Below are 25,639 nucleotides of genomic sequence, written 5' to 3' on the forward strand. Positions count from 1 at the left end.
CACCTCCCAAGCTGTTTGGTAGCTTGACATCCTGCAAACGTTTGTATCGTACATTGCCAGCCTTGGTTACATCATAACCAAGTTGACATGGATGAACTCTGCCAGTTTCTCTGCAAGCTAGGTGCCACTTAACCTGATTTAACGCTTGTCAAACACCCATCAACTCCACAAAACGTGTGAGAATTTGACTAATGTGCAGCACATGACTCCGTGAGCTATAACGTGTATCCTAACACTTGCAATGATGAATAATTTTGTAACCAAGATTAATACTAACCATTTCACATTTTGTTTTCTAATGTCCAGCAGGTTCAGTGTGTCGTTAGTTTCATCAGTTAAGGTTGGTGTGACCTAACAATGCTCCCCTTGGAAGCTGGTCTCAGGTGGTGGCTTAGAGTGTTGTAGTCATTATCTAGCACCATTTGAAATCAGTGTTCTTGGGGTGGGAAGTAGCAACGTCTTCGCTGTGCCTCTGACCATCAACACCTAACCAAACATCCCTGAAATGACTGGAATTGACGGACAAGCAGCAGAGTGAGAAAAAKATACTTTGTATTGAGTGGAGGAAACACTAAGGCCTAGATTCAATCAGATCAAGCTTTAACCGGCGATAGCCGACACCTGCATAGCTGATGTTTTGGTGGTGTTGGAACTGTGTTGGAGCTGTCAAATCGGTGAGCAGCTGCTCTTGTGATCATTGTCATGGAAGCCACACCAGTCCCACTCCCGTTAGAAGTTCAGAACGAGAAAGTGAAGGCTATATAGAAATAATAACGCTCAAATTGAAAATCATTCAAACGGAATCACGATTTCTATCAGCCTTATTGAGGTGTAGATTACATCTCACATTCCAGTGTTCTAACTTGTAAACAAGGCTGCATGGGATTTTTCATAATGTGACTCCATGCAGCCGATGTCCCCTTCAGGTATAATGCCGGCAGCCGCTTGTGGATTTAACAGCTCTAACGCAGTTCCACCTCCGACACGTCAAAACATCAGCTATGTGGATGACGGCTAAAGCGGATCTGATTAAATTGGGCCCTAAGTGCCATTGACTATATCCCTCAGTGGTGTAATGGCCTCTAGTCATCATGGATGTCACAGCAGAGACAGACAGATACCTCCAGCTAGTTGTCCTATCACCAAGGGTGACCGATTTCTTTTGGTGTTCAGAGTCTTGTTGTGTTTCTAGCACCATTTGAAATCGGTTACAATAAAGGACAAAGTCAACTGGACAGACTCGGGAAATGACTGCATTGAGTGAAGAACCGGACTTCTGAGGGGTTCTTGCTGCATCCCAGATTATGGGGTACATTCGTTTATAATRGACCATGCATTTGTAAAACATTGCACACTGAATCACTTCACTTTAATGAGTAATAAGGTATTAGAGGCTGGTCAAAGGTAAATAACAATGCAATGAACATAAATTAATCAGACATTGCCTCTGTCTTTGCAGTGTACACACCAGTCAGGAAATCAGATGTAATTTGAAATGTAGTCCACCAGGTGGCAGTGATGATCACATGAACACAGTCACTCAGTGCCCTTCTCACAGTGGGAATTTGTCATCGCCCATAGTTTTCCTGACCATGTCACCTGACATGCATATYTATTTTAGTTTGGTAAATACAGCAACGGAAAAATAGAGGTGCAACAATTTCAAAGATTTTACTGAGTTACAGTTCTTAAGGAAATCAGTCAATTTAAATAAATAAATTMGGCCCTAATCTATGGATTTCACATGAGTGGGAATACAGATATGCATCTGTTGGTCACAGATACTTTTTTTWAAAGTAGGGACGTGGATCAGAAAACCAGTCAGTATCTGGTGTGACCACCATTTGCTTCATGCAGCGTGACACATCTCCTTCGCATAGAGTTGATCAGGCTGTTGATCGGGGTCTGTGGGATGTTGTCCCACTCCTCTTCAAAGGCTGTGCGATGTTTCTGGATATTGGCTGAAACTGGAACACTCTGTCATACACGTCGATCTAAAGCATCCCAAACATGCTCAACGGGTGACATGTCTGGTGAGTATGCAGGCCATGGGAGAACTGGGACATTTTGCACCCCCCACAGCATCTCAACCAAGCCTCCCCCATTTCTCCTTTACCCAAATCCAGATAGCTAATGTTCTAAAAGAGCTGCAAAATCTGGACCCCTACAAATCAGCCGGGCTAGACAATCTGGACCCTCTCTTTCTACAATTATCTGCCGAAATTGATGCAACCCCTATTACTAGCCTGTTCAACCTTTCTTTTGTATCGTCTGAGATTCCCATAGATTGGAAAGCTGCCGCGGTCATCCCCCTCTTCAAAGGGGGAGACACTCTAGACCCAAACTGCTACAGACCTATATCTATTCTACCCTGTCTTCCTAAGGTCTTCGAAAGCCAAGTTAACAAACAGATTACCGACCAATTCGAATCCCACCTTCTCCGCTATGCAATCTGGTTTCAGAGCTGGTCATGGGTGCACCTCAGCCACGCTCAAGGTCCTAAACAATATCATAACCGCCATCGATAAGAGACAATACTGTGAGGCCGTATTCATCGATCTGGCCAAGGCTTTCGACTGTCAATCACCACATTCTTATCGGTAGACTCAACAGGCTTGGTTTCTCAAATGACTGCCTCGCCTGGTTCACCAACTACTTCTCTGATAGTTCAGTGTCAAATCAGAGGGCCTGTTGTCCGGACCTCTGGCAGTCTCTATGGGGGTGCCACAGGGTTCAATTCTCGGGCCAACTCTCTTCTCTTATAACATCAATGATGTCACTCTTGCTGCTGGTGATTCTCTGATCCACCTCTATGCAGACGACACCATTTTGTATACTTCTGGCCCTTCTTTGGACACTATGTTAACGAACCTCCAGACGAGCTTCAATGCCRTACATCTCTCCTTCTGTGGCCTCCAACTGCTCTTAAATGCAAGTAAAACTAAATGCATGCTCTTCAACTGATCATTGCCCGCCCCTGCCCGCCCGTCCAGCATCACTACTCTGGACGGTTCTGACTTAGACTATGTGGACAACTACAAATACCTAGGTGTCTGGTTAGACTGTAAACTCTCCTTCCAGACTCACATTAAGCATCTCCAATCCAAAATAAAATCTAGAATCGGCTTCCTATTTTGCAACAAAGCATCCTTCACTCATGCTGCCTAACATACCCTCGTAAAACTGACTATCCTACCGATCCTCGACTTCGGCAATGTCATTTACAAAATAGCTTTCAACACTCTACTTAGCAWATTGGATGCAGTCTATCACAGTGCCATCCGTTTTGTCACCAAAGCCCCATATACTACCCACCACTGCGACCTGTGTGCTCTCGTTGGCTGGCCCTCGCCTTCATATTCATCGCCGAAAACCCACTGGCACCAGGTCATCTATAAGTCTTTGCTAGGTAAAGCCCCGCCTTACCTCAACTCACTGGTCACCATAGCAGCACCCACACATAGCACGTGCTCCAGCAGGTATATTTCACTGGTCACCCACAAAGCAAATTCCTCCTTTGGCCGCCTGTCCTTCCAGTTCTCTGCTGCCAATGATGAACGAATTGCAAAAATCACCGAAGCTGGAGACTCATATCTCCYTCACTAACTTCAAGCATCAGCTGTCAGATCAGCTTACAGATCATTGCACCTGTACATAGCCCATCTGTAAATAGCCCATCCAACTACCTCATCCCCATATTGTTATTTATTTATTTTGCTCCTTTGCACCCCAGTATCTCTACTTGCACATTCATATTCTGCACATCTATCACTCCAGTGTTTAATTTCTAAATTGTAATTACTTCGCCACTACGGCCTATTTATTGCCTTACCTCCCTAATCTTACCTCATTTGCACACACTGTATATAGACTTTTCTATTGTGCTATTGACTGTACGTTTGTTTATTCCATGTGTAACTCTGTGTTGTTGTTTGTGTTGCACTGCTTTGCTTAATCTTGGCCAGGTCGCAGTTGTAAATTAGATATTGTTCTCAACTGGCCTACCTGGTTAAAAAGGTGAAATATATATATATTTTTAATAAAATAAAGATGTTTCTACAACTTGATTGGAGTCTACCTATGGTAAATTAAATTGATTGGACATCATTTGGAAAGGCACACACCTGTCTATATAAGGTCACACGGTTGTCAGAGCAAAAACCAAGCCGTGAGTTCGAACGAATTGTCCGTAGAGCTCCGAGACAGGATTGTGTCAAGGCACAGATCTGGCGAAGGGTACTAAAATATTCTGCAGCATTGAAGGTCCCCAAGAACACAGTGGCCTCAATCATTCTTAATGGAAGATTTGAACCACCAAAACTCTTCCTAGAGCTGGCCGCACGGCCTAGCTGAGCAATCGGGGGAGAAGGGAGGTGACCAAGAGACCGATGGTCACTCTGACAGAGCGCCAGAGTTCCTCTGTGGAGATGGGAGAACCTTCCAGAAGGACAACCTCTGCAGCACTCCACCAATCAGGCCTTTATGGTATTTGGTACTTTATTAGGATCCTATTAGCTGTTGCAAAAGCAGCAGCTACTCATCCTGGGGTCCACACAAAACATGAAACATGACATAATACAGAGCATTAATAGACAAGAACAGCTCAAGGACCAAACTACATCAATATGTATGTATATATTTATTAACTCAGCAAAAAAAGAAATGTCCTCTCACTGTCAACTGCGTTTATTTTCAGCAAACTTAACATGTRTAAATATTTGTATGACCACAACAAGATTAAACAACTGAGACATAAACTGATTAAGTTCCACAGACATGTGACTAACATAAATTGAATAATGTGTCCCTGAACTAAGGGGGGGTCAAAATCAAAGGTAACAGTCAGTATCTGGTGTGGCCACCAGCTGCATTAAGTACTGCAGTGCATCTACTCCTCATGGACTGCACCAGATTTGCCCGTTCTTGCTGTGAGATGTTACCCCACTTCCACCAAGGCATCCGCAAGTTCCTGGACATTTCTGGGGAGAATGGCCCTAGCCCTCACCCTTCGATCCAACAGGTCCCAGACGTGCTCAATGGGATTGAGATCCGGGGTCTTTGCTGGCCATGGCAGAACACTGACATTCCTGTCTTGCAGGAAATCACGGACAGAACGAGCTGTATGGCCGGTGGCATTGTCATGCTGGAGGGTCATGTCAGGATGAGCCTGCAGGAAGGGTACCACATGAGGGAGGAGGATGTCTTCCCTGTAACGCACAGCGTTGAGATTGCCTGCAATGACAACAAGCTCAGTCTGATGATGCTGTGACACACCGCCCCAGACCATGACGGACCCTCTACCTCCAAATCGATCCCGCTCCAGAGTACAGGCCTCGTGTAACGCTCATTCCTTCGACGATGAATGCGAATCCGACCATCACCCCTGGTGAGACAAAACCGTGACTCGTCAGTGAAGAGTACTTTTTGCCAGTCATGTCTGGTCCAGTGACGGTGGGTTTATGCCCATAGGCAATGTTGTTGCCGGTGATGTCTAGTGAGGACCTGCCTTACAACAGGCCTACAAGCCCTCAGTCCAGCCTCTCTCGGCCTATTGCGGACAGTCTGAGCACTCATGGAAGGATTGTTCATTCCTGGTGTTACTCGGGCAGTTGTTGTTGCCTTCCTGTACCTGTCCCGCAGGTGTGATGTTTGGATGTACCGATCCTGTGCAGGTTTTGTTACACGTGGTCTGCCACTGCGAGGACAATCAGCTGTCCACCCTGTCTCCCTGAAGCACTGTCTTTTGCGTCTCACAGTATGTATTGCCCTGGCCACATCTGCAGTCCTCATGCCTCCTTGCAGCATGCCTAAGGCACGTTCACGCAGATGAGCAGGGACCCTGGGCATCTTGCTTTGGGTGTTTTTCAGAGTCAGTAGAAAGGCCTCTTTAGTGTCCTAAGTTTTCATAACTGTGACCTCAATTGCCTACCATCTGTAAGCTGTTAGTGTCTTAACGACAGTTCCACGGGTGCATGTTCATTCATTGTTTATGGTTCATTGAACAAGCATGGGAAACCTTGTTTAAACCCTTTACAATGAAGATCTGTGAAGTTATTTAGATTTTTATGAATTATCTTTGAAAGACAGGTTCCTGAAAAAGGGATGTTTCTTTTTTTGCTGACTTTAGATATATATTTTTTTTAAAGGCACACTTAGCCTACAAATCAACACATGCGAACTGTCTAGGTCAAATAGGGGACAGGCGTTGTGCCGTAAGCTGTTGCTTTATCTGTTTTTTGAAACCAGGTTTGCTGTTAATTTTGAGCAGTTCGAGATGGAACGGAGTTCCATGCAATAATAGCTCTATTTAATACTGTACACTTTCTTGAATTGGGGACTGTGAAAAGACCCCTGGTGGCATGTCTGGTGGGGTAAGCGTGTGTGTCAGAGCCGTGAGTAAGTTGACTATGCAAACAATTTGGGATGTAAAAACAAAATTCTCCCCAATTTCGTGATATCCAATTGGTAGTTACAGTCTTGGCCCTTCACTGCAACTCCCGTACGGACTCGGGAGAGGCAACGGTCGAGAGACATGCGTTCTCCGAGATACGACCCTGCCAAGCCGCAGTGCTTCTTAACACATTGGTCGCTTCACCCAGTAGCCAGCCGCACCAATGTGTCGGAAGAAACACCGTACAACTGGCGACCAAGGTCAGCGTGCATGCCCCTGGCCCGCCACAAAGAGTCGCTAGAGCACGATGGGACAAGGACATCCCAGTTGGCCAAACCCTCCCCTAACCAGGACGACGCTGGGCCAATTGACCGCCGCCTCATGGGTCTCCCGGTCGTCGGCCGGCTGCTACACAGCCCAGGATCGAACCCGGGTCTGTAGTGATGCTTCTAKCACTGCAAGGCAGTGCCTTAGACCACTGCGCCACCCGGGAGGCCCACATTCATGTTTCTTATAAAAAGAAGAAGTGATGCAGTCAGTCTCTCCTCAACTCTTAATCAAGAGAGACTGGCATGCATAGTATTTATATCAGCCCTTTGAATGGCCAGACGGATGCCACTCCTCAGTAAGGCACGACAGCCCGCTTGTAGTTTGCCAAAAGGCACCTAAAGACTCTCAGACCATGAAAAACAAGATTCTCTGGTCTGATGAAACCAAKGTTGAACTCTTTGGCCTGAATGCCAAGCGTCATGTCTGGAGAAAACCTGGCACCATCCCTACTGTGAAGCATGGTGGTGGCAGCATCATGCTGTGGGGATGTTTTTCAGCGGCAGCGACTGGAAGACTCRTCAGGATCGAGGGAAAGATGAACGGAGCAAAGTACAGAGAGATCCTTGATGAAAACCTGCTCCAGAGCGCTCAGTACCTTTCAATGAGGCGAAGGTTCACCTTCCAACAAGACAACGACCCTAAGCACACAGCCAAGACAACGCAGGAGTGGCTTTGGGACAAGTCTCTGAATGTCCTTGAGTGGCCCAGCCAGAGYCCGGACTTGAACCCGATCGAACATCTCTGGAGAGACCTGAAAATAGCTGCGCAGCGACGCTCCCCATCCAACTTGACAGAGCTTGAGAGGATCTGCAGAGAATTGGGGAAACTCCACAAATACAGGTGTGCCAAGCATGTAGCGTCATACCCAAGAAGACTCAATGATGTAATCGCTGCCAAGGGTGCTTCAACAATGTACTGAATAAAGTGTCTGAATACTTATGTAAATGTGATATTTCAGTTAATTTTTAATACATTTGCAAAAATGTCTAAAAAACAGTTTTTGCTTTGTCATTATGGAGTATTGTGTGTAGATTGATGTAGGGGGGGGGGAATGATTGAATCCATTTTAGAATAAGGCTGTAACGTAACAAAATGTGAAAAAAGTCAAGGGGTCTGAACACTTTCCGAATACTTTTCCCCATGCATCAAGTTATCGGGGTTGGGTTAAATGCGGAAGACACATTTCAGTTGAAGGCATTCAGTTGTACAGCTGACTAGGTATCCCCCTTTCCCCTTTTATCGTTGTATTTATTCATTGTGTTATTTTTCTCTCTGCATTGTTGGGCAGGGCCCATAAGTAAGCACTGTTAGTCTACACTTGTTATTTACAAAGCATGTGACAAATACAATTTTAATTGATATTCAAGATTCATTCTTGATTATCCATAATCACAGTAGCATCCAAGTGGTTAGATATTCATCAAAAAGAAAGGAGGACCAAGGCACTCTTCATATAATTAATTAAAATGCCTTCATTAGTATGGCATGTTCAATAGAAACAAAGTTTTTTWWAAACCGACGCGTTTCGGCTGCATGGCCTTCGTCAGGGAGTCCCTTCCTCTTTCTACTGGTTAGATATTCTTGTTTAGAAAAAAATAAAAATTTCGATTGGGCACAACATAATCTGAAACAAAAACAAACTGGAAATGCATCCAAAAAACATGACTACTTTAAAAGGGATTCTCCGGTACTTTTGTGTACATTTTAGCCAATAGTTCTGAAGTAGCATTCACAAGCCAAAACATTTCCCTGAAAATTGCATACTACACATTTGCAGATTTGTACACCACGTCATTGCTCTCTCTTGCTCTGCTGTGGGTGCATCATGTGCATCTTGCTAGCTGTCACTGATATGGTGAGGGGCTGAAGCTCATTGGTTGAACTTGAATTGCTAGGGGGCTGGCTCACGTGGAGGAAAATGCACATCTTCCAGAAAACTGTTGCTTTCAAAACTAAGGATTTCTTGGCTAATTGAGGTAAAACACTAATTCTGCTCATAGATTATGCATGTATGAACTACACGTCGACACGTCCAGTCAAAAGCGAGAAGTAAAAAAAAACACTTGGTCGCCAAAGTTCCGGAGCATATCTTTAATACACAAATGAATTTGTCCAAATACTTATGACACCTTGAAATGGGGGGGACGAGATAGATCAAATCCAAGTTTATTGGTCGCATACACAGTTTAGCAGATGTTATCGCAGGTACATCAAAATGCTTGTGTTACTGGCTCCTAACAGTGCTGTAAAAAATGTCATGCAAGTACACAAATAAGAAAAAATTTGAAACAAGAAATCACAAATGACAGGATGAATCCAGCGAACAACCCAAATAACACTATCAGTAATCCAAATACAATCTGTGTATATAAACCAAGATATATATACACACGAAGAATGTACATGTACAGCAGTAGATTTATTAGTGAACTATGTCAAGAATTCAGTTGATAAATACAATAAAATGCAATGCACAGTAGTAGATCTATTAGAATGAGCAATGTGAAGAATACAGTATATGAACACACAGGGTGAAAACAGTATAAAATAAATGTTCCAGTGTTTAATGTCTCTATATATATGGGACAGCAGCGTTGGCTGTGTGTGTGTATGTGTATCAGTGGCGGTCGGTGCCTTTTAAGATGAGGGAAGATTTTTATTTTATTTTTTTTAAATGTATGAGCATGTTCTTATTTCTATTACAACATATTGGATGACTGTCATTCATATTCCATTCACCTAGCTCAATGTAACATCGATAGGTTTAGGCTACTATATGATCCAAAATTTTTCCCTATTCCCATCATTAGGTTGCTACAACCTAGTCTATGGATGTAAGTTTACAAAGTAGGCGTACAGGTCAAGAGAAATTTGAGTAATCAAGGTGACAGACATTTAAACATACCGCTTTGCACACTCTTGCCTGCATCTAGCTGATCTAGGATGTGATCATTAGTCCAACAGTTGCAAAATAGTTTATACTTAACAAATTCAGGTATGTTTATTCCCATTTTGTTCAGTTTGCTTCTGTTTTAGATTTTTTTTTAAACAGAATTGCCAGAATGAATAGACCTGATCACAAGCAAACAGTTCAATTTCATAGCCGCCACATACAAACAGCATGAACCCTTTGATCATTGTATAATTCTTTCTCGCATCTACGCACTCTCCTCCTCTCACCTTTTCCCTTCACGTGTGGACATCAGCTGTCTGTGACCAGGCAAAAAAAACTTTCTAAGCCAAACCGTCATATCATAACAGCTAACCGCTACACACAGCCTACTTCGTTGTCACCATATTAGCTAGTCATAGTCAACATAGTTATTAGAAATAACGCGTTAGTAAACCCGCTACAATCATCCAGTACAATGTAGTCAGCAAGCAGTTTAGCACTTACACCGACAGGCCCGAGGGCAATATATTTATAAAACCTAAAGCTTACATTGGAAGAGTTCTAGTGTTGGGTAGCCATAGCCAGCTAACTAACATAGCATCCGTCACTGTTTCAGCCAGGCGTTTGAGTAGGCTAAACTAGCTAAGTAAGCAGGGGGACACACACACAAAAAAAACAATGAAAGAGCTAGCTCTTGCTCTCTTTTGCTTCTCCTTCATTTTTAAAGAAATTAATTTGTTTAAAACTGTTCAACTATTGTCTCTCTCTCTCTGAGTCTACTCACCACATTTTATGCACTGCAGTTGTAGCTTATGCTTTCAGTACTAGATTCCTTCTGATCCTTTGATTGGGTGGACAACATATCAGAGCTCTTGCAGCATGAACTGAGGTTGGTTGACTTCCTCTGGAAGTTGTCATAATTACTGTGTAAGTCTATGAAGGGGGTGAGAACCATGAGCCTCCTAGGTTTTGTATTGAAGTCAATGTACCCAGAGGACGGAAAGTAGTAGTCCTCAGGCTACACCATTGTGTTGAGGCTTCTGTAGACCTTCATTGCAAAACAGTGTGTTTATATAAATAATTGCATGACGTGAATATATTTAGTATAGTTTTATCTAAAAAGGATTACCTTTGTGTGTTTTCTTTGTCTCTTACTTACTCCAGGAGTACTACTTACTACTCTAACTACAGGAGATGGTTGTTGGCTGATCAGCAGTCTGATGGCCTTGAGATACAAGCTGTTTTTCAGTATAGAGCCACATTTTTAAGTTTTAGCTTCACTATCCAAATAAATACACAGGGGAATCTTGTTGGACATTTTAATAAATATGATTTCCTTCAAATTCTTTATTTCAAAGGGTGCAAATCTGGCTTTGTGATGCAGGGTTGCCCTAAAGGGGAGAATTGTAACTAAGAATGTTGGCAATGAGATAAAGCAGGCTCAGATAAAGAGTTATTTGTGAAGTACATTGGAAACATAAATTGTTTTTGAATAATCAGGTTTGGCCACTCATTAAGCACAAGCTTCCAAATGAGAGTGAACCAATTCATTCTTCATCATGAGGTTTCTAAACGTCACATGATCAAGCTTCCTTTGAAAGGATATGAACCCGGTGTTTGGGAGGGGCTACTACATTCATAAGCAGGAGAGTAGTACATTGAATCACAGCAGCCTGTTCACTGTGACTCCCTTCTCAAGGATGCAAGAGGAGACTAAAGCAAATCAGAAGACTTGGTACTGAAAAGGAAAACAAAAAAATAAAGTTAGACAACCCCAGAAAATACATTTTACATTTATTTCCACACATTCTCTGCTAAAAGAATGTGTGGACCTGTGGAACATAAACGGGATAAATCTGTTGGACTTTGACACATACAATATATATTGAAAAGTATGTGGACACCCCTTCAAATTAGAGGATTTGGCTATTTCAGCCACACCTGTTGCGGACAGGTGTATAAAATGGAGCACACAGTCATATCATGCAATCTCCATAGACAAACATTGACAGTAGAATGACCTTACTGAATAGCTCAGTGATGCTCACCCATCAAAATAAAAACATTTAGCATTTCACTGCTACATCATATTCAATCACATCACCCATATTTTGTTATTCTATTTTCTTATTATACAAAGCGAGGTCCATACAAAAATTGCTTGTTGAGATCGGTGTGGAAGAACTTGACTGGCTGCACAGAGCCCTGACTTCAACCCCATCGAACACCTTTGGGATGAATTGGAACGGCGACTTCTTATTATATAAAAATAAATAAAAACGGTGTGCTCAGAAGTCCATCTTCTTACCATGGCCAAGGGTGCTACAACTCTCTCTCTTCAGAGATATTAGTGGCCACATTTCCTGAGTATCCAACTTGAGAGCTGTAACACAAAGGTCGAGCACTGGTCACCATGCGTTTTTCTGGGTGACCAGGAGGGCAAACCTAGCGTGGAACTCAGACGTGTTTTGTGCTAACAAGCCACTCCTTGCCACATGTCATATGCCAAACGGTTTGCTATATGGCACGGAGTGGAATGTTATTGATACCAGGCTAGGCCAAACCCATTGGCCTCACCAATCCGCCACCCGTCTGGACCTCTTCAAAGACAGACACACCAACTAGCGCAATGTTTAAGAACACTAGAAGTTTTGACAAAATGGCCATTGCGTTTACTTTGCAGCTCCACTACTGTGGCTGGTGTGTGTATATTGATATTAAACACCAGAAAGCTTCGCAAATATAAAGCATGCAGCATTTAGCTGAAACGGCATTGGTGGCTATGACGGCAGTAAGAACTCAAAAGAACACATGAAACTGAGCAACAGTTGTTTTAGTGAGCAAAGAAAAGAGGGAGGAGCCATGACAGGAAACAAGCCTTGATTGGATGTTAGTTAATGAAATAAGAATTACTTACTGTGCTTTATATTTGTAGATTATAAATCCTATAATACAACCAATGACTAGAAAGAAAAAAGGAGAAGTTTGAATCCTTGAGGTATTATTTTGTTTAACATATTAAGTAGTTAATTTTTCCTTGGCATAGAGTTTAAAACCACAACATTCCTTCTCCTTTTCCTAATTGTGACCAACATGACAAAAAATAATGGGATGTCAACAGAAAGTGGTATTGTTATAGGTTTGTATGCCAGTAACAATAGCAAATTATTACAAATAACTTAATGTCTGTCCTGCAAGGTAAGGCTTGAACAGAATACTACCATGGTAATAAAAATCCATTGGTGAGCATACGTTAGAAAATGAAGGATTGGTAGAGCAACAAGTAAACATTGTTGCATGACGACTAGATTTGAAAACGTTTAACATAAAACCAAACAAATACTGCTTATCCCGTTCGTCTTTATAAGATGGAATATAGTACAATTCTTGGAACTTGTTTTGGAGAAGATGGTACGACTTGATTTAACAGGTCACCACTGTTACTGTCATTATCCACACCACTTGTAATCTATATTGCAACTTACCAAGTACAGCTAGAACACTCCCTAATATTTTCCAAGTGTGGTCTGTAAGAGAAACAAACGAGGGAAGGAAGATACCATCATGAACTTGCAATGAAGATAAATCATCACTAAATAGCCTAAACACTGCTTGAACCATCAAAGAGAACATCGTACAACATGTACGGATGAGAGCTAACTGTTGTATCATCATATACAACACCAATAGATAGCAACTGGGTGACCGCTTACTTTTGGCCTCCGGGGGACCAGGTACGCGATCTGTAACACAAAGAAGCGATATTAAGGTTTGCGCACACACACACAATAAATACTTTACTTGAATCCAACAATCAAATGTACAAAAAAAAGGATCCAAACACTTCAAAAGGTCCCTGTAGGCACTCAAGGGTACAGGAAAAGCACCTCCTTCTCCAAACTGCTAGGCTTCCCAGGACCGCTGAAACAGAGCAGTACCTAGCCAACTGCTTTGCCCTAGTTGTCAGGCTCGCAATCTAGAGGCTACGCACGGCAAGCCTGTGTACGTGGCAGAGACTGCCAAATATCAACGCCACCAGCTTGCACCTACACCCATTTCCATTCATGTTGCGACAGTCGATGTTCATACTCAGAGAAATTCGTCCAGGTATCCCCGCCCACTAGATGGACTTGGGATGGGTCATGAATGCTCCAATGCTGCTGGTAGACTCGGCCACTGAATAGGAATTGTTTGAAAGCTGATTTTAGCGTTGTAACAAGCAAAAGAAATATCATCCAAAATGTGTCCAAAATATCATCCAACCTTTACTGCATTAACAATGGCAGTTGTTATGCTAGTAAATAATCATGTTTTACCACAGAGCTGCAGCTCTCATGTCTGGTCCTGGCGAGCATACACACACACAGTCTTGCACAGCTAACCTTGTGGAGATATACAATTCAGTCCCATTCAAAATCCTATTTTCCTAACCTGTACCCTTAACCCTAGCTCCTAACCCTAAACCCCCTACACATAGCATTTGACCTTTTGGGAACCAACTGTCCCCAGTTGGATCCCAAAACCAAAACACATTTTTGTTGGTTTACTATTATTGTGGGGACACACACACACACACACACACAGTAGAATGGCCTAACTGAAGAGCTCAGTGACTTTCAACGTGGTACAGTCATTGGAATGCCACCTTTCCAACAAATCAGTTCATCAAATCTCTGCCCTGATAGTGCTGCCCGGTCAACTGTACGTGCTGTTATTGTGAAGTGGGAACGTCTAGGACCAACAACGGCTCAGCCGCAAAGTGGTATGCCACACAAGCTCACAGAACGGGACCGCAGGGTGCTGAAGAGCGTAAAACCATCTGTCCTCGGTTGCAACACTCACTACCGAGTTCCAAACTGCCACTGGAAGTAACGTAAGCACAATAATTGTTTGTCGGGAGCTTCATGAAATGGGTTTCCATGGCCAAGCAGCCACACACAAGCCTAAGATCACCACGCGCAATGCCAAGTGTCGGCTGGAGTGGTGTAAAGCTCGCCACCATTGAACTCCGGAGAAGTGGAAAATAGTTCTCTGGAGTGATGAATCACGAATTTGGGTCTGGTGGATGCCAGGAGAACGCTGGTTGAGAGAATGCCAAGAGTGTGCCAAGCTGTCATCAAATATATTTGTTTAACACTTTTTTGGTTACTACATGATTCCATATGTGTTATTTCATAGTTTTGATGCCTTCACTATTATTCTACAATTTAGAAAATAATAAAGAACCCTGGAATGAGTAGGTGTGTCCAAACTTTAGACTGGTACTGTATACATGGAAGGCGAATGAGGACTTCTTTCACTAAGTTAGTTCTCTGCATCAGACAATATTGTACTTCTAGTTTTATGACAAGTGTGTGTGTGTGTGTGTGTGTGTGTGTGTGTGTGTGTGTGTGTGTGTGTGTGACAGAGAGAGGCTGGTAATTGTCAACAACCTCACGGTACGATATCGCAATACTTAGGTGCCGATACGATATGTATTGCGATTCTCAAGATTCCATAGGTATTGCGATTAGATACTGTGATTTCTATTGCGATTCAATGTTCCAAACATATTGTTCACCACATGTCTGCTGCAGAGGGACGCCAAAGCCATTACAAAATGAACGTTGAGCCGTCATTGAAATAAAAGTGCTGAAAACAAATTTGCTCCCATTTAAAAAGATGGAAAACAAGCTATGAAGGAGTTTGTGCAGGTTCAGCCAACTAGTGCAAAAATAACATTGCGATTTTGTCATAAGGGGGTGTTTCTACATTCATGTGGATGCTACCATGACTACGGAAAATCCTGAATGAATCGTGAATAATGAGTGAAAAGGTTAAGACGCACAATGCTAACCTCCCGTTATTGTATCATTCCTCACAACTCATTCAGGATTATCCATATAATCAAGGTAGCATCCACATTAATGTAAAAGTGTTTAAAAACATWTTCTTATTTACAATAAAAGTGACTCCAAAATGACACAATACATTATTTACCATTAATTTCTATTGGGCACTAAATAATCTGAAACACAACCAAAACAAACAGCAAATGCATCCAACAAATAAATGTGCAGAGTCACAAGCTTGATGTAGTCTTTTCGTGCTATGAATATGGGACCAAATACTTTACTTTTTACTACTTTAATATACCTAAGAGAATTTGTCCCAAATAGTTTTGGTCCCCTAAAATGGGTGGACTATGTACAAAAAGCCTGCACTTTAACTGCATAGATATTGTATCATTTCAAAACCAAAACAACAAAAATGTTCACCATCCCAATACTTTTGTAGCTCACTGTAAAATTAGATTAGGATTGTGCCAAGCAGTATCAAAATATACTCTACCTTGGTTTGTGGTTTTCTTTGTAGCAGTGGTAGTAGCTGTTGTGGTAGTAGCTGTTGTGGTAGTAGCTGTTGTGGTAGTAGTAGTAGTAGTAGTAGTAGTAGTAGTAGTATTAGTAGGGGGCTTTGTTGTAGTCGGAAGGGCTATAAAGGCATGTAATTGAATTAGGCCAATAACTATTCTTGTCCAGTCTGTCACATCAATTTACTGTTGTTATCCCTCCACATACCATAATGTCTTATCAAAATAGTCTCAATATGTTTATATAAGATAGGGTCAATTCARAAAGTCTGTTTGCTGACATATTGGTCTTCTGGTCCTAAACACCAAATGACGCACAAAATATCYAAGTTAAAATATAGGCTAAAGTGTGTTAAATAACAAACACCGAAACAARTCTTACCTTTGCATGTGGGAATAGAAGCTGACCAGCCTTCTATTTCACATGTCAGACTGGCCTCTCCCGTCATCTCATATCCATCGTTGCACTTATACGTCACAAAAGACTTGTGCTTGTAGGGGGGCGAWCGACCTTGAATCCTAACGCCATTCTCAACAACAGGAGCAGGACATAAAACCACTGCAGATGTAAACAAAGAGATGTTTTTTCTCTATGGTTGTGAAGTAAAGGTGGCCCAAGTCTCTTATTTTTTGGTTTTAGGCTACTTGAAGCAATATAAACACAATGTTGTTAAAACCACCTATTTATGTATATTATGCAACTAATCTATTCAATAAATAGGCTAGATTTTTGTGTTGCATCATGATTTTAAGTGTATAGTACACATTAGGGCAGGGCTGCCCAAACCTCTTCCTGGAAATCTACTGTCCTGTAGGTATTCAGTCCAACCCTAATTTAGCATATCTGACTCAGCTAGTTAAGGTCTTGTTGAGCAGCTAATAAGTAGAACCAGGTGTGTTAAATTAGGGTTGGACTGAAAACCCACAGGATGGTAGATCTCCAGGAAGATGGTTGGGCAGCCCTGCATTAGGGTGTCCACTGTTCAGACCACTCCTTAGGCTGTCTCATGGACATCTGTGCCATCAGGCTTGATACTGTGATATTTATACACTTATTTTATCATCTGGACCGTGACCKTGCTCATGATTGTGTAGTGGACAGGACTGGGTAGGTTCATTTCTAAATGTAATCCGTTACCTGTCCAAAATTGTAATCAGTTACATAACCTTTGACTTACTCAAACGCAGTAATGTAATCTGATTACTTTCCCCTTACGAGGCATTAGGAGTAGACAAAGGATCCATATATGATGACACCCCAACGCATTTGGGGTGTCATCATAGTGGTCTCTGACTTGTGGTCAGACTCGCTCAGATGGAACAAACTTAAAAATTGCTCCGTTTTTCAAAGCTGAATTGAATGTCATTGAGAAAACAGAAAGGTGTTGAATCCTTTCTGAAGTCAAATAATCCAAGAAGTAATCTAGTTTTCAAAAGTATCTGTAATCTGATTACAATATCTTATCAGTGTGAACAGTTCATACGAACAGTTCTATGTTTTGTTAACAACCATAATTGTGACTGTTTAAAACAGAAGGGGGTACAAAGGCAAGCTTTCAACGTACTTTTACACTCAGGTGGAGCTGGCTGGAATTCTCCGTCCTTTTCACAGACTATGGATTTAGTTCCAACCAGAGTGAATTCCTTCTCACAGCTATATTCCACAACACTTCTATAGCTGTACTCGTCTTCAGGTGGGATAACAGGTCCACCGTTGACAATGGTGGGGGGCTTTCCACACTTCACCACTGCAGAGTAGAACACAACAGCATGAACAGTTTTGATCTAGGCACAAGCGTAGAACTGTTACAGTTATTGTTATTTTCACTTGACATGCTCCTTCAGATGACTAACCTTCACATACAGGAACTCTGCCATCCCAGCCTCCAACCAAACAGTTCCTTACACCGCTGCCCACAAGTGTATAGCTGAAAAAGTGAATGATTAGACAGTATTTGGAGCATTCATTTTAGGATAGCAAGGGTTACAACAGAGACAACTCTGATCTCAAGCAAGATAGTAAAGGAAGATCATAGGCTAAACATTAAACAKTTCCTTCAGCTTTTAGGGAGGGGAAGTTTGATTAAGGCCTACCTGGAAATCATAAAATTAGGCCTACAAATGAACAGCTTTGTGAAGCATGACAGTTGACATGTTAAAGCACTTAGTTCAGCCCATGAAGATAGACTCATCATGGACATTGCTAATATGGCTTCCAGCATTTTAAAATAGCCAACTGGGTGGGGATTGCTATGAGTTRGGAGCCCAGTGAAGAAGAATAAAAATGGACAACTTTAAAACGTAGGGGTCACARATGCTATAATGGCACAGATACAAAGATGAGTGCTCTCTCTATGGATCAGCCCTATGAGAGACACAGAGAGACAGAGACAGAGAGATATGAGGCAAATAGCCTTGCACTGACCCAGTGTCACAGAAAGCAACAGCCCTGGCGCCAAACAGAACCCCCGAGAGATTATATCGGCCGTTTAGCACTTCTCCTGGTGAGCCACACGKCCTTACTGAAACAACCATAAAGAAAAATAGTCATGTACGGAGGAAATGTAGGCTAGCCTGACCTGTTTTGTGCCAACATYCCACTCCTTGCCACTCTGTKTCATATGCCAAACATGACATGGAGTGGCAAGGAGTGGAATGTTGAAACAAAACAGGTCCAGATTCCAGGCTAGGCTACTTTTTCAGTGAGTTTTATGAATGGGCAATGAATATATCAAGTTGTGAGTGGGTGGGTAAAAACTGTTTAGTGAAGAGCATGAACTGGTGCATACCCAAAAGAGTTAGAGGAGGTGCTGACTAACGGTGAGTAAACTATAGGCTATAAAAAATAAATAAGAGAGTTGCACACTGTATACACAAGCTCCCAGTAATTTATTGGGTAAACCACCAACTTTCTGCATCACTGTGCCTTCTTCAGGGTAATATCATGAATGCTTGAACCAGCTTATATAAACAACCAGTGCAATTAATGCAACCATTGACTAGTGAGGAATATGTCATAGTAATTAGGGTGGTGAGGATGAAAAAGTTACTGYTAAAAGACAATAGTTTACAGCATGTTAAATATATTAGGCTATTGTTTTCATCATATTACAACATGATTAGATATTGTACATACTATTAACATGAAAATGCATTACTATTTCATATATATTTAATTGTTTCCAATTAATTTCATCTTAGTTACATGCAATCCTTTAGTTCAAACGCAATGCATAATAAGCATCTCTACCAGGAAACATCTGGCTGCAMGCTGATAAGCTGTGGAAAGAACATGTTCATTTAGCAGACCTGGTCATAAAAAAAGGGGGACTTGTTTATAGAAAAGGGCCTGAGGTCCAAGTCAACATTCAGACCACTAGTATTTTTGTATAGGAGATCCAGGAGGCCTCCCTCTGTAGTAGTAGGGTCTCAATGTTACCGCCTCTCCTTGGTAGGATAACATGCTCGATACCTTTTTGTATTTGATGAAAGAGATAGGATGGTTAGCTTCAACAAAGTGGGCTGCTACTGGGTAGTCAGTGTTCTTACACCTGATTGAGCTGCGGTGTTCGGCTATGCCTTGTTTTAATTTTTTCCCCCCTTTGTCCTACATGGGTTTTCCCACATGGACAGGTGAGGAGGTGGATTCCTCCATGTGTCTTGCATGAGATGACACCACTAACAGGGATGTTTTTATTATGACACACCTCACTATTGTCACTGGTTGCACAAACGGTTTGTCTATATAACCTGAGGTGCGTTCAGTTAGCTTGAACGGTTGCTACATTGCAGAACGGTTTGTGCTGAACATCACGTTTCCCCAAATCGCTCTGGAACAGACTTTGAGGTACATTTGCTCCCGTGTGGCGATGTGTGGCTTGAAGCAATGAGTGACGTATTTAAAAAGGACAGAGCCACGATGACAAGGCTCCCCAACCCCTCCACGTTTTTCAACAGGTTGTTCCGTACAGCACCGTTTCCGTTTAATTGAACGCTCCAGAATGTAAACATTTACTGAACGCAGCCCTGGTTCAAGCATTCATGATATTACCCTGAAGAAGGCAGTGATACTGAAACATTGGTGGTTTACCCAATAAATAACTGGTAGCTTATATAGAGTGGGAGACTATTTATTTTTATTACTAAAAACATTTACAGGAATATGGCCGAACTTTTTAGCACAATAAAAAAATACAATTATTGGAATTACATTCGCATGTCAGTATCACTGTACTCCACACGCCAGCAGTACAGGTGACTGATCGAGACCCTCCTGCACTGACATATCCAGTTGCACACTCAAAAGTTGCTTTTGTTCCATCTCCAAATGTCTCTTGAGTTGATGTAAGAACCATGTTTGACCCTTCTAACGGTATGGGTTTGGAGCAGTCTTGACCTGAAAACAAAGGAGACAAAATTGAATGACCAAGGTGGMCAAATACTGGAGACAACACCTTCAAAACCCACATTGTCTCACGTCAGATGGCCTCATTCTAACCCGACACGCATGCCAGGAGCCATGTGTCTAACTAAACGTGGAACTCATGGTGCTTTCAAGACAACTCAGACACTCGAAGGGTTAACATTTACGTACGTGTTTTGCGTAAAGCTTCCCATTTGTCGATTCTGATATTTTCCAAGTGGGAAGCTCTGAGCTCATTTTTCTACAGTGGGTTTCCAAGTCGAAAATGTTCGTTTTGAGCTGTCTTGAAAGCAGCATCTCTTAAAATTGAGATTTTGCTCATTCTCCAAACACTAGTTCTTAGTTTTGAAAATCACGCAGATATAAAGCACTGGTTACCAGAGACGGAAGTTGAAGCGAGACACCCCACTCTGTTTTTTTCTGGTTCAATTATAGGCAAATTAACTAATTAGATCAGACTCAGTTACTAGTGCATTGGTGTCTATAGGAGACCCACCCCGTTAAGTAGACCAGAGTTTTTTCCCCAAATGTAAACAGCCTGAGTGAACCATCTTTGCTGGCTCCTACGGAAAGACATGCTTGATCAACTCCTCTTGCCCCAGCTAGCAGCCTTGTGCTAGCTTGTTTGAATGGCCATGACGGGAGCTAGTTTGCCAGCTTGTTGATGAAGTTGTATGCCACTAAAGATACGGGACTGTTCTAAGAAATCACCATGCATCTGACTGACAACTGGCACTGTCTCACTACTCTGTAACATTTGGCCAACGCGATGACGTCGCAGCTAGAACCGTCAGCTGTGCTGCAGAATTCGGCACACTAATCAGAACATGAACTATAATGAAAACTAATGTGTGTTATTCGATAGAATTTCAGTACACTATCAGTGTAGACGGCCGTCGCGCAATCTGACGTGAGCCAACGCTTCAAACCATAGATGGTATAAGCAAAGACAGTACAGTATGAAGATATACAGGCTGTACCACAACCGGTCGGGTTTGGGAGTGCCATAGTGCGGCGCACAATTGGCCCAGCGTCGTCCGGGTTTGGCCGGTGTAGGCCGTCATTGTAAGTTGTTCTTAACTGACTTGCAAAGTTAAATAAAAGGTTTAAAAAAAAAAATGCTATGTCATGGCAACGTTATCTAGCATAGCTCACGCGAAGAAACGCGTCGTCTGGTCTACCAGTCGYGTCGCACTGAACTGCGCATGTCGTCAACTGAAAAGGCACTCCTATTCCATATAAAATTGGTCTTAACAAAAAATGTTAACGTGTCAGTGTCACACGGTTGTAGTAATGACAGGCTCAGCTATATAAAGACAGTGGCTCGAATCTAGGTTGCCTTTCGAATTTTTCACTTCAGACTTGCCAAATTTCTAACCCGGTCGAGAAGGGCGTATTGCGGCTCGCAAGTAAGGGCGTTCCTGCATGTGGGCATTTCTGTACGAACTCCTCTTTATACTTCTATTGGGGGTGCTCCAGTACATAACGTTGGATGCCAACCACTGATRAACCCTGCAGAAGAAGCTAGCTAGGACACCAGGAGACACTGGCCGTGTCCGAATACCCATATTTGCTTCCTAAAATAGGCCACTTGAGTATGCGAAAGAAGAAAGTTAAATTTTATAAAACTATTTTATATTTGAGATTCTTCAAAGTAACCACTCTTTGCCTTGATGACAGCTTTGCACCCACTTGGTATTCTCTCAACCAGCTTCACCTGGAATGCTTTTCCAACAGTCTTGAAGGAGTTCCCACATATGCTGAGCACTTGTTGGCTTTTTCCTTCCACTCTGAGTCTAACTCATCCCAAACCATCTCTATTGGGTTGAGTCAGATGAATGTGGAGGCCAAGTCATCTGATACAGTCTCCATTATCTCCTTGTCAAATAACCCTTACACAGCCTGGAGGTGTGTTTTGGGTCATTGTCCTGTTGAAAAACAAATGGATAGTCCCACTAAGCTTGCCTAGTTAAATAAAGGTTAAATAAAAATAAAAAAAAGCAAACGAGATGGGATGGCGTGTCGCTGCAGAATGCTGTGGTAGCCATGCTGTTTAAGTGTCCCTTGAATTCTAAATAATCACAGACACGTGTCACCCGCAAAGCACGCCCACACCCCACCATGCTTCATGGTGGGAAACACCATGCAAAGATCATCCGTTCACCTACTCTGCGTCTCACAAAGACACGGCAGTTGGAACCAAAAATCTCAAATTTGGACTCAGACCAAAGGACAGATTTCAACCGGTTTAATGTCCATTGCGCGTGTTTCTTTTATGGTGTCCTTTAACAGTGGTTTCTTTGCAGCAATTCGACCATGAAGGACTGATTCATGCAGTCTCCTCTGAACAGTTGATGTTGAGATGTGTCTGTTACTTGAACTCGTGAAGCATTTATTTGGGCTGCAATTTGAGGCTGGTAACTAATGAACATGTCCTCTGTAGCAGAGGTAACTCTGGGTCTTCCTTCCTGTGGCGGTCCTCATGAGAGCCAGTTTCATCATAGCGCTTGATGGTTTTTCCGACTGCACTTGAAGAAACATTCAAAGTCTTGATATTTTGCGGATGACTGACCTTCATGTCTTAAAGTAATGATGGACTGTCTTTCTCTTTGCTTATCTGAGCTGTTCTTGCATAATATGGACTTGGTCTTTTACCAAATAGGTCTATCTTCTGTATACCACAGCTACCTTGTCACAACACAACTGATTGGCTCAAACGATTAAGAAATACATTTCACAAAATGAACAAGGCACACCTGTTAATTGAAATGCATTTCAGGTGACCCCATGAAGCTGGTTGAGAGAATGCCAAGAGTGTGCAAAGCTGTCATCAAGGCAAAGGTGGCTATTTGAAGAATCTCAAATACATATAATATAAAAATAAATTGGTTACATGATTCCATATGTGTTATTTCATAGTTTTGATGTCTTCACTATTCATTTACAATGTAGAAAATAATACAAATAAAGAAACCCCATTGAATGCATAGGTGTTCTAAAACTTGACTGGTACTGAACACCTAAAATAACATTGCAGGACTGTGGTTGGGTTCGGGACCAGTTTTGTGGTAGCGTGTGGGAGTCGGACAGAAAGCCAGAGGAGGAAACTGGGCTGACATTCTGCACAATTTCTCATCAATGAAACATCTGATCAATACATTTTATGTTCCCAAAACTATAATCTGTTACGCACATTGTTACTAAATTTGATAGACTTGAAGCTTTGCCAAAGTTGAAAAAAAATGACAATGTTTAGGAGTGCAAGGTTGAATTGAGTTTGTGCACAGATACACTTCACAGAGGCGGCGTTCCGTAACGGAAATATACAAATACATGCTATAATGAGCCAATAGGATCTCGCTAGCTCGTGCTTGGCTTTGCACACTATGTCTTCCTTTGCTCCCATTGTAAACGCAAAAGGATAGGTATTGATAACTAACCCCAAAAAAAAGTTGTCAACAAACGCATTGCGCCTCTAGGTTTGAAAACTGTGGTATAAGCAAAAACAGTACAGTATGAAGATATGCTAAAACTGCTTCTCCAATAGCAATAGACCCAGTCGGTATTAGATACATCATTATGACCCTGCGTGCCTGTGGGGAAGACAACCTGTGGTTACCCCATCGGCTTACTGCAGACTTTCAAAAACAATTTTCTTGTAGTCTGCTTGTTTTAGTCAATTACAAAAGAACATGTAAGAATAGTACAACATGTCTAAAGATGTTCAACATTGCCTTCTCACTACTAAAAACATAATATTATGGGGATTACATCATGCCCCTTTTCATGACAATGCTAAGAGCCAATTGAGTGAGTGCTAGCTAGCTASCGGAATATTCCCATAGAAAAAAAAGAWTGCCGTTTTGAAACTGCAGTAAAAGTGCAGTGGACTGTACCAAGACTGCCAACTTATTTTGTAAGGGTTAAGCTAGCCAAGTTAAGCTAGCTAAACGTCTTAGCTGTGATTAAATGTTTTACACACACACACAGCATTCAGATCCCTTTACTTTTTCCACATGTTGTTACGTTACAGCCTTATTCTAAAATGGATTAAATATGTGTTTTTCCTAATCAAACCACATCCCATAATGACAGTGAAAACAGGTTTAGAAAATTTTGCAAATGTATAAAAAATTTAACAGAAATACATTGGTTTACCTTTCAGACCCTTTGCTAAGAGACTATAAATTGAGCTCAGGTGCATACTGTTTCCATTGATCATCATTGAGATGTTTCTACAACTTGATTGGAGTCCACCTGTGGTAAATTTAATTGATTGGACATGATTTGGAAAGGCACACACCTGTCTATATAAAAAGGTCCCACAGTTGACAGTGCATGTCAGAGCAAARACCAAGCAGTGAGGTTGAAGGAATTGTCTGTAGAGCTCTGAGACAGGATTGTGTCGAGGCACAGATCTGGGAAAGGGTACCAAAACATTTCTGCAGCATTGAAGGTCCAAGAACACAGTGGCTCCATCATTCTTAAATGGAAAATTCTGACCACCAAGACTCTTCTAGAGCTGGCGCCGGCAAACTGAGCAAACGGGGTTGAAGGGCCTTGGTCAGGGAGGTGACCAAGATCCGATGGACATGACAGCTCCTGAGGTCTCTTGTGGAGAATGGGAGAACTTCCAGAAGGACAACAGTCTCTGCAGCACTCCACAATCAGCCTTTATGGTAGTGGCCAGAAGAAGCAATCCTCAGTGAAAGGCACATGACAGCCCACTTGGAGTTTTGGCCAAAGGGACTAAAGGACTCTCAGACCATGAAAAAAGATTCTTCTGGTCTGATGAAACAAAATGTAAAAACTTTGTGGAAGCCAAGCGTCACATCTGGAGAAACCTGGCACTATCCTATGGTGAAGCAGATGGTGGTGCAGCATCACTGTGTCAATGTTTTTCAGCGGCAGACTTGGGAGACTAGTCAGGTTTGAGGGAAAGTGAATGGAGTAAAGTACAGAGAGCCTAGACGAAAACTGCTCCAGAGGCCGCTCAGGATTTCAAGACTGGGGCGAAGGTTCACCTTCCAACAGGACAACGACCCTAAGCACACAGCCAAGACAACGCAGGAGTGGCTGCGGGACAAGTCTGGATGTCCTTGTGGCCCAGCCAAAGCCTGAACCAGATCGAACAGCTCTTGAGAGACCTGAAAATATCTGTGCAGCGACGCTCCACACCTAACCTGACAGAGCTTGAGAGGATCTGCAGAGAAGAATGGGAGAAACTCCCCAAGTACAAGTATGCCAAGCTTG

The 25,639-nt window shown here is 42.3% G+C and overlaps 1 protein-coding gene across 13 annotated transcripts in view; it reads right to left on the minus strand.

The window, feature by feature from the left end:
• Positions 1-8,871: 8,871 nt before the first annotated feature.
• The window catches only part of rca2.1 (regulator of complement activation group 2 gene 1), a 30,293-nt gene continuing 13,525 nt past the window's right edge, over positions 8,872-25,639 (minus strand). For 4 of the 13 annotated variants that reach the window (XM_070448004.1, XM_070447997.1, XM_070447999.1 and 1 more), the window contains 7 exons: positions 16,346-16,522; positions 15,945-16,085; positions 13,328-13,357; positions 13,100-13,141; positions 12,532-12,577; positions 11,923-11,997; positions 8,872-11,352 (listed from right to left, as the gene is read on the minus strand). In XM_070448004.1, coding sequence (XP_070304105.1) covers positions 11,937-11,997; positions 12,532-12,577; positions 13,100-13,141; positions 13,328-13,357; positions 15,945-16,085; positions 16,346-16,522 — 497 coding nt within the window. In that variant the 3' untranslated portion in view covers positions 8,872-11,352; positions 11,923-11,936. Of the gene's footprint in view, positions 11,353-11,922; positions 11,998-12,531; positions 12,578-13,099; positions 13,142-13,327; positions 13,358-15,944; positions 16,086-16,345; positions 16,523-17,528; positions 17,712-17,817; positions 17,892-18,388; positions 18,486-20,173; positions 20,360-21,357; positions 21,539-25,639 lie in introns of those variants that run through there. The other 9 variants (XM_070448007.1, XM_070448006.1, XM_070448008.1 and 6 more) reach the window with 9 other exon arrangements.

Source organism: Salvelinus sp. IW2-2015, linkage group LG17 (genome assembly GCF_002910315.2).
Source record: "Salvelinus sp. IW2-2015 linkage group LG17, ASM291031v2, whole genome shotgun sequence".
In the NCBI taxonomy this organism is placed as follows: Eukaryota; Metazoa; Chordata; class Actinopteri; order Salmoniformes; family Salmonidae; genus Salvelinus; species Salvelinus sp. IW2-2015.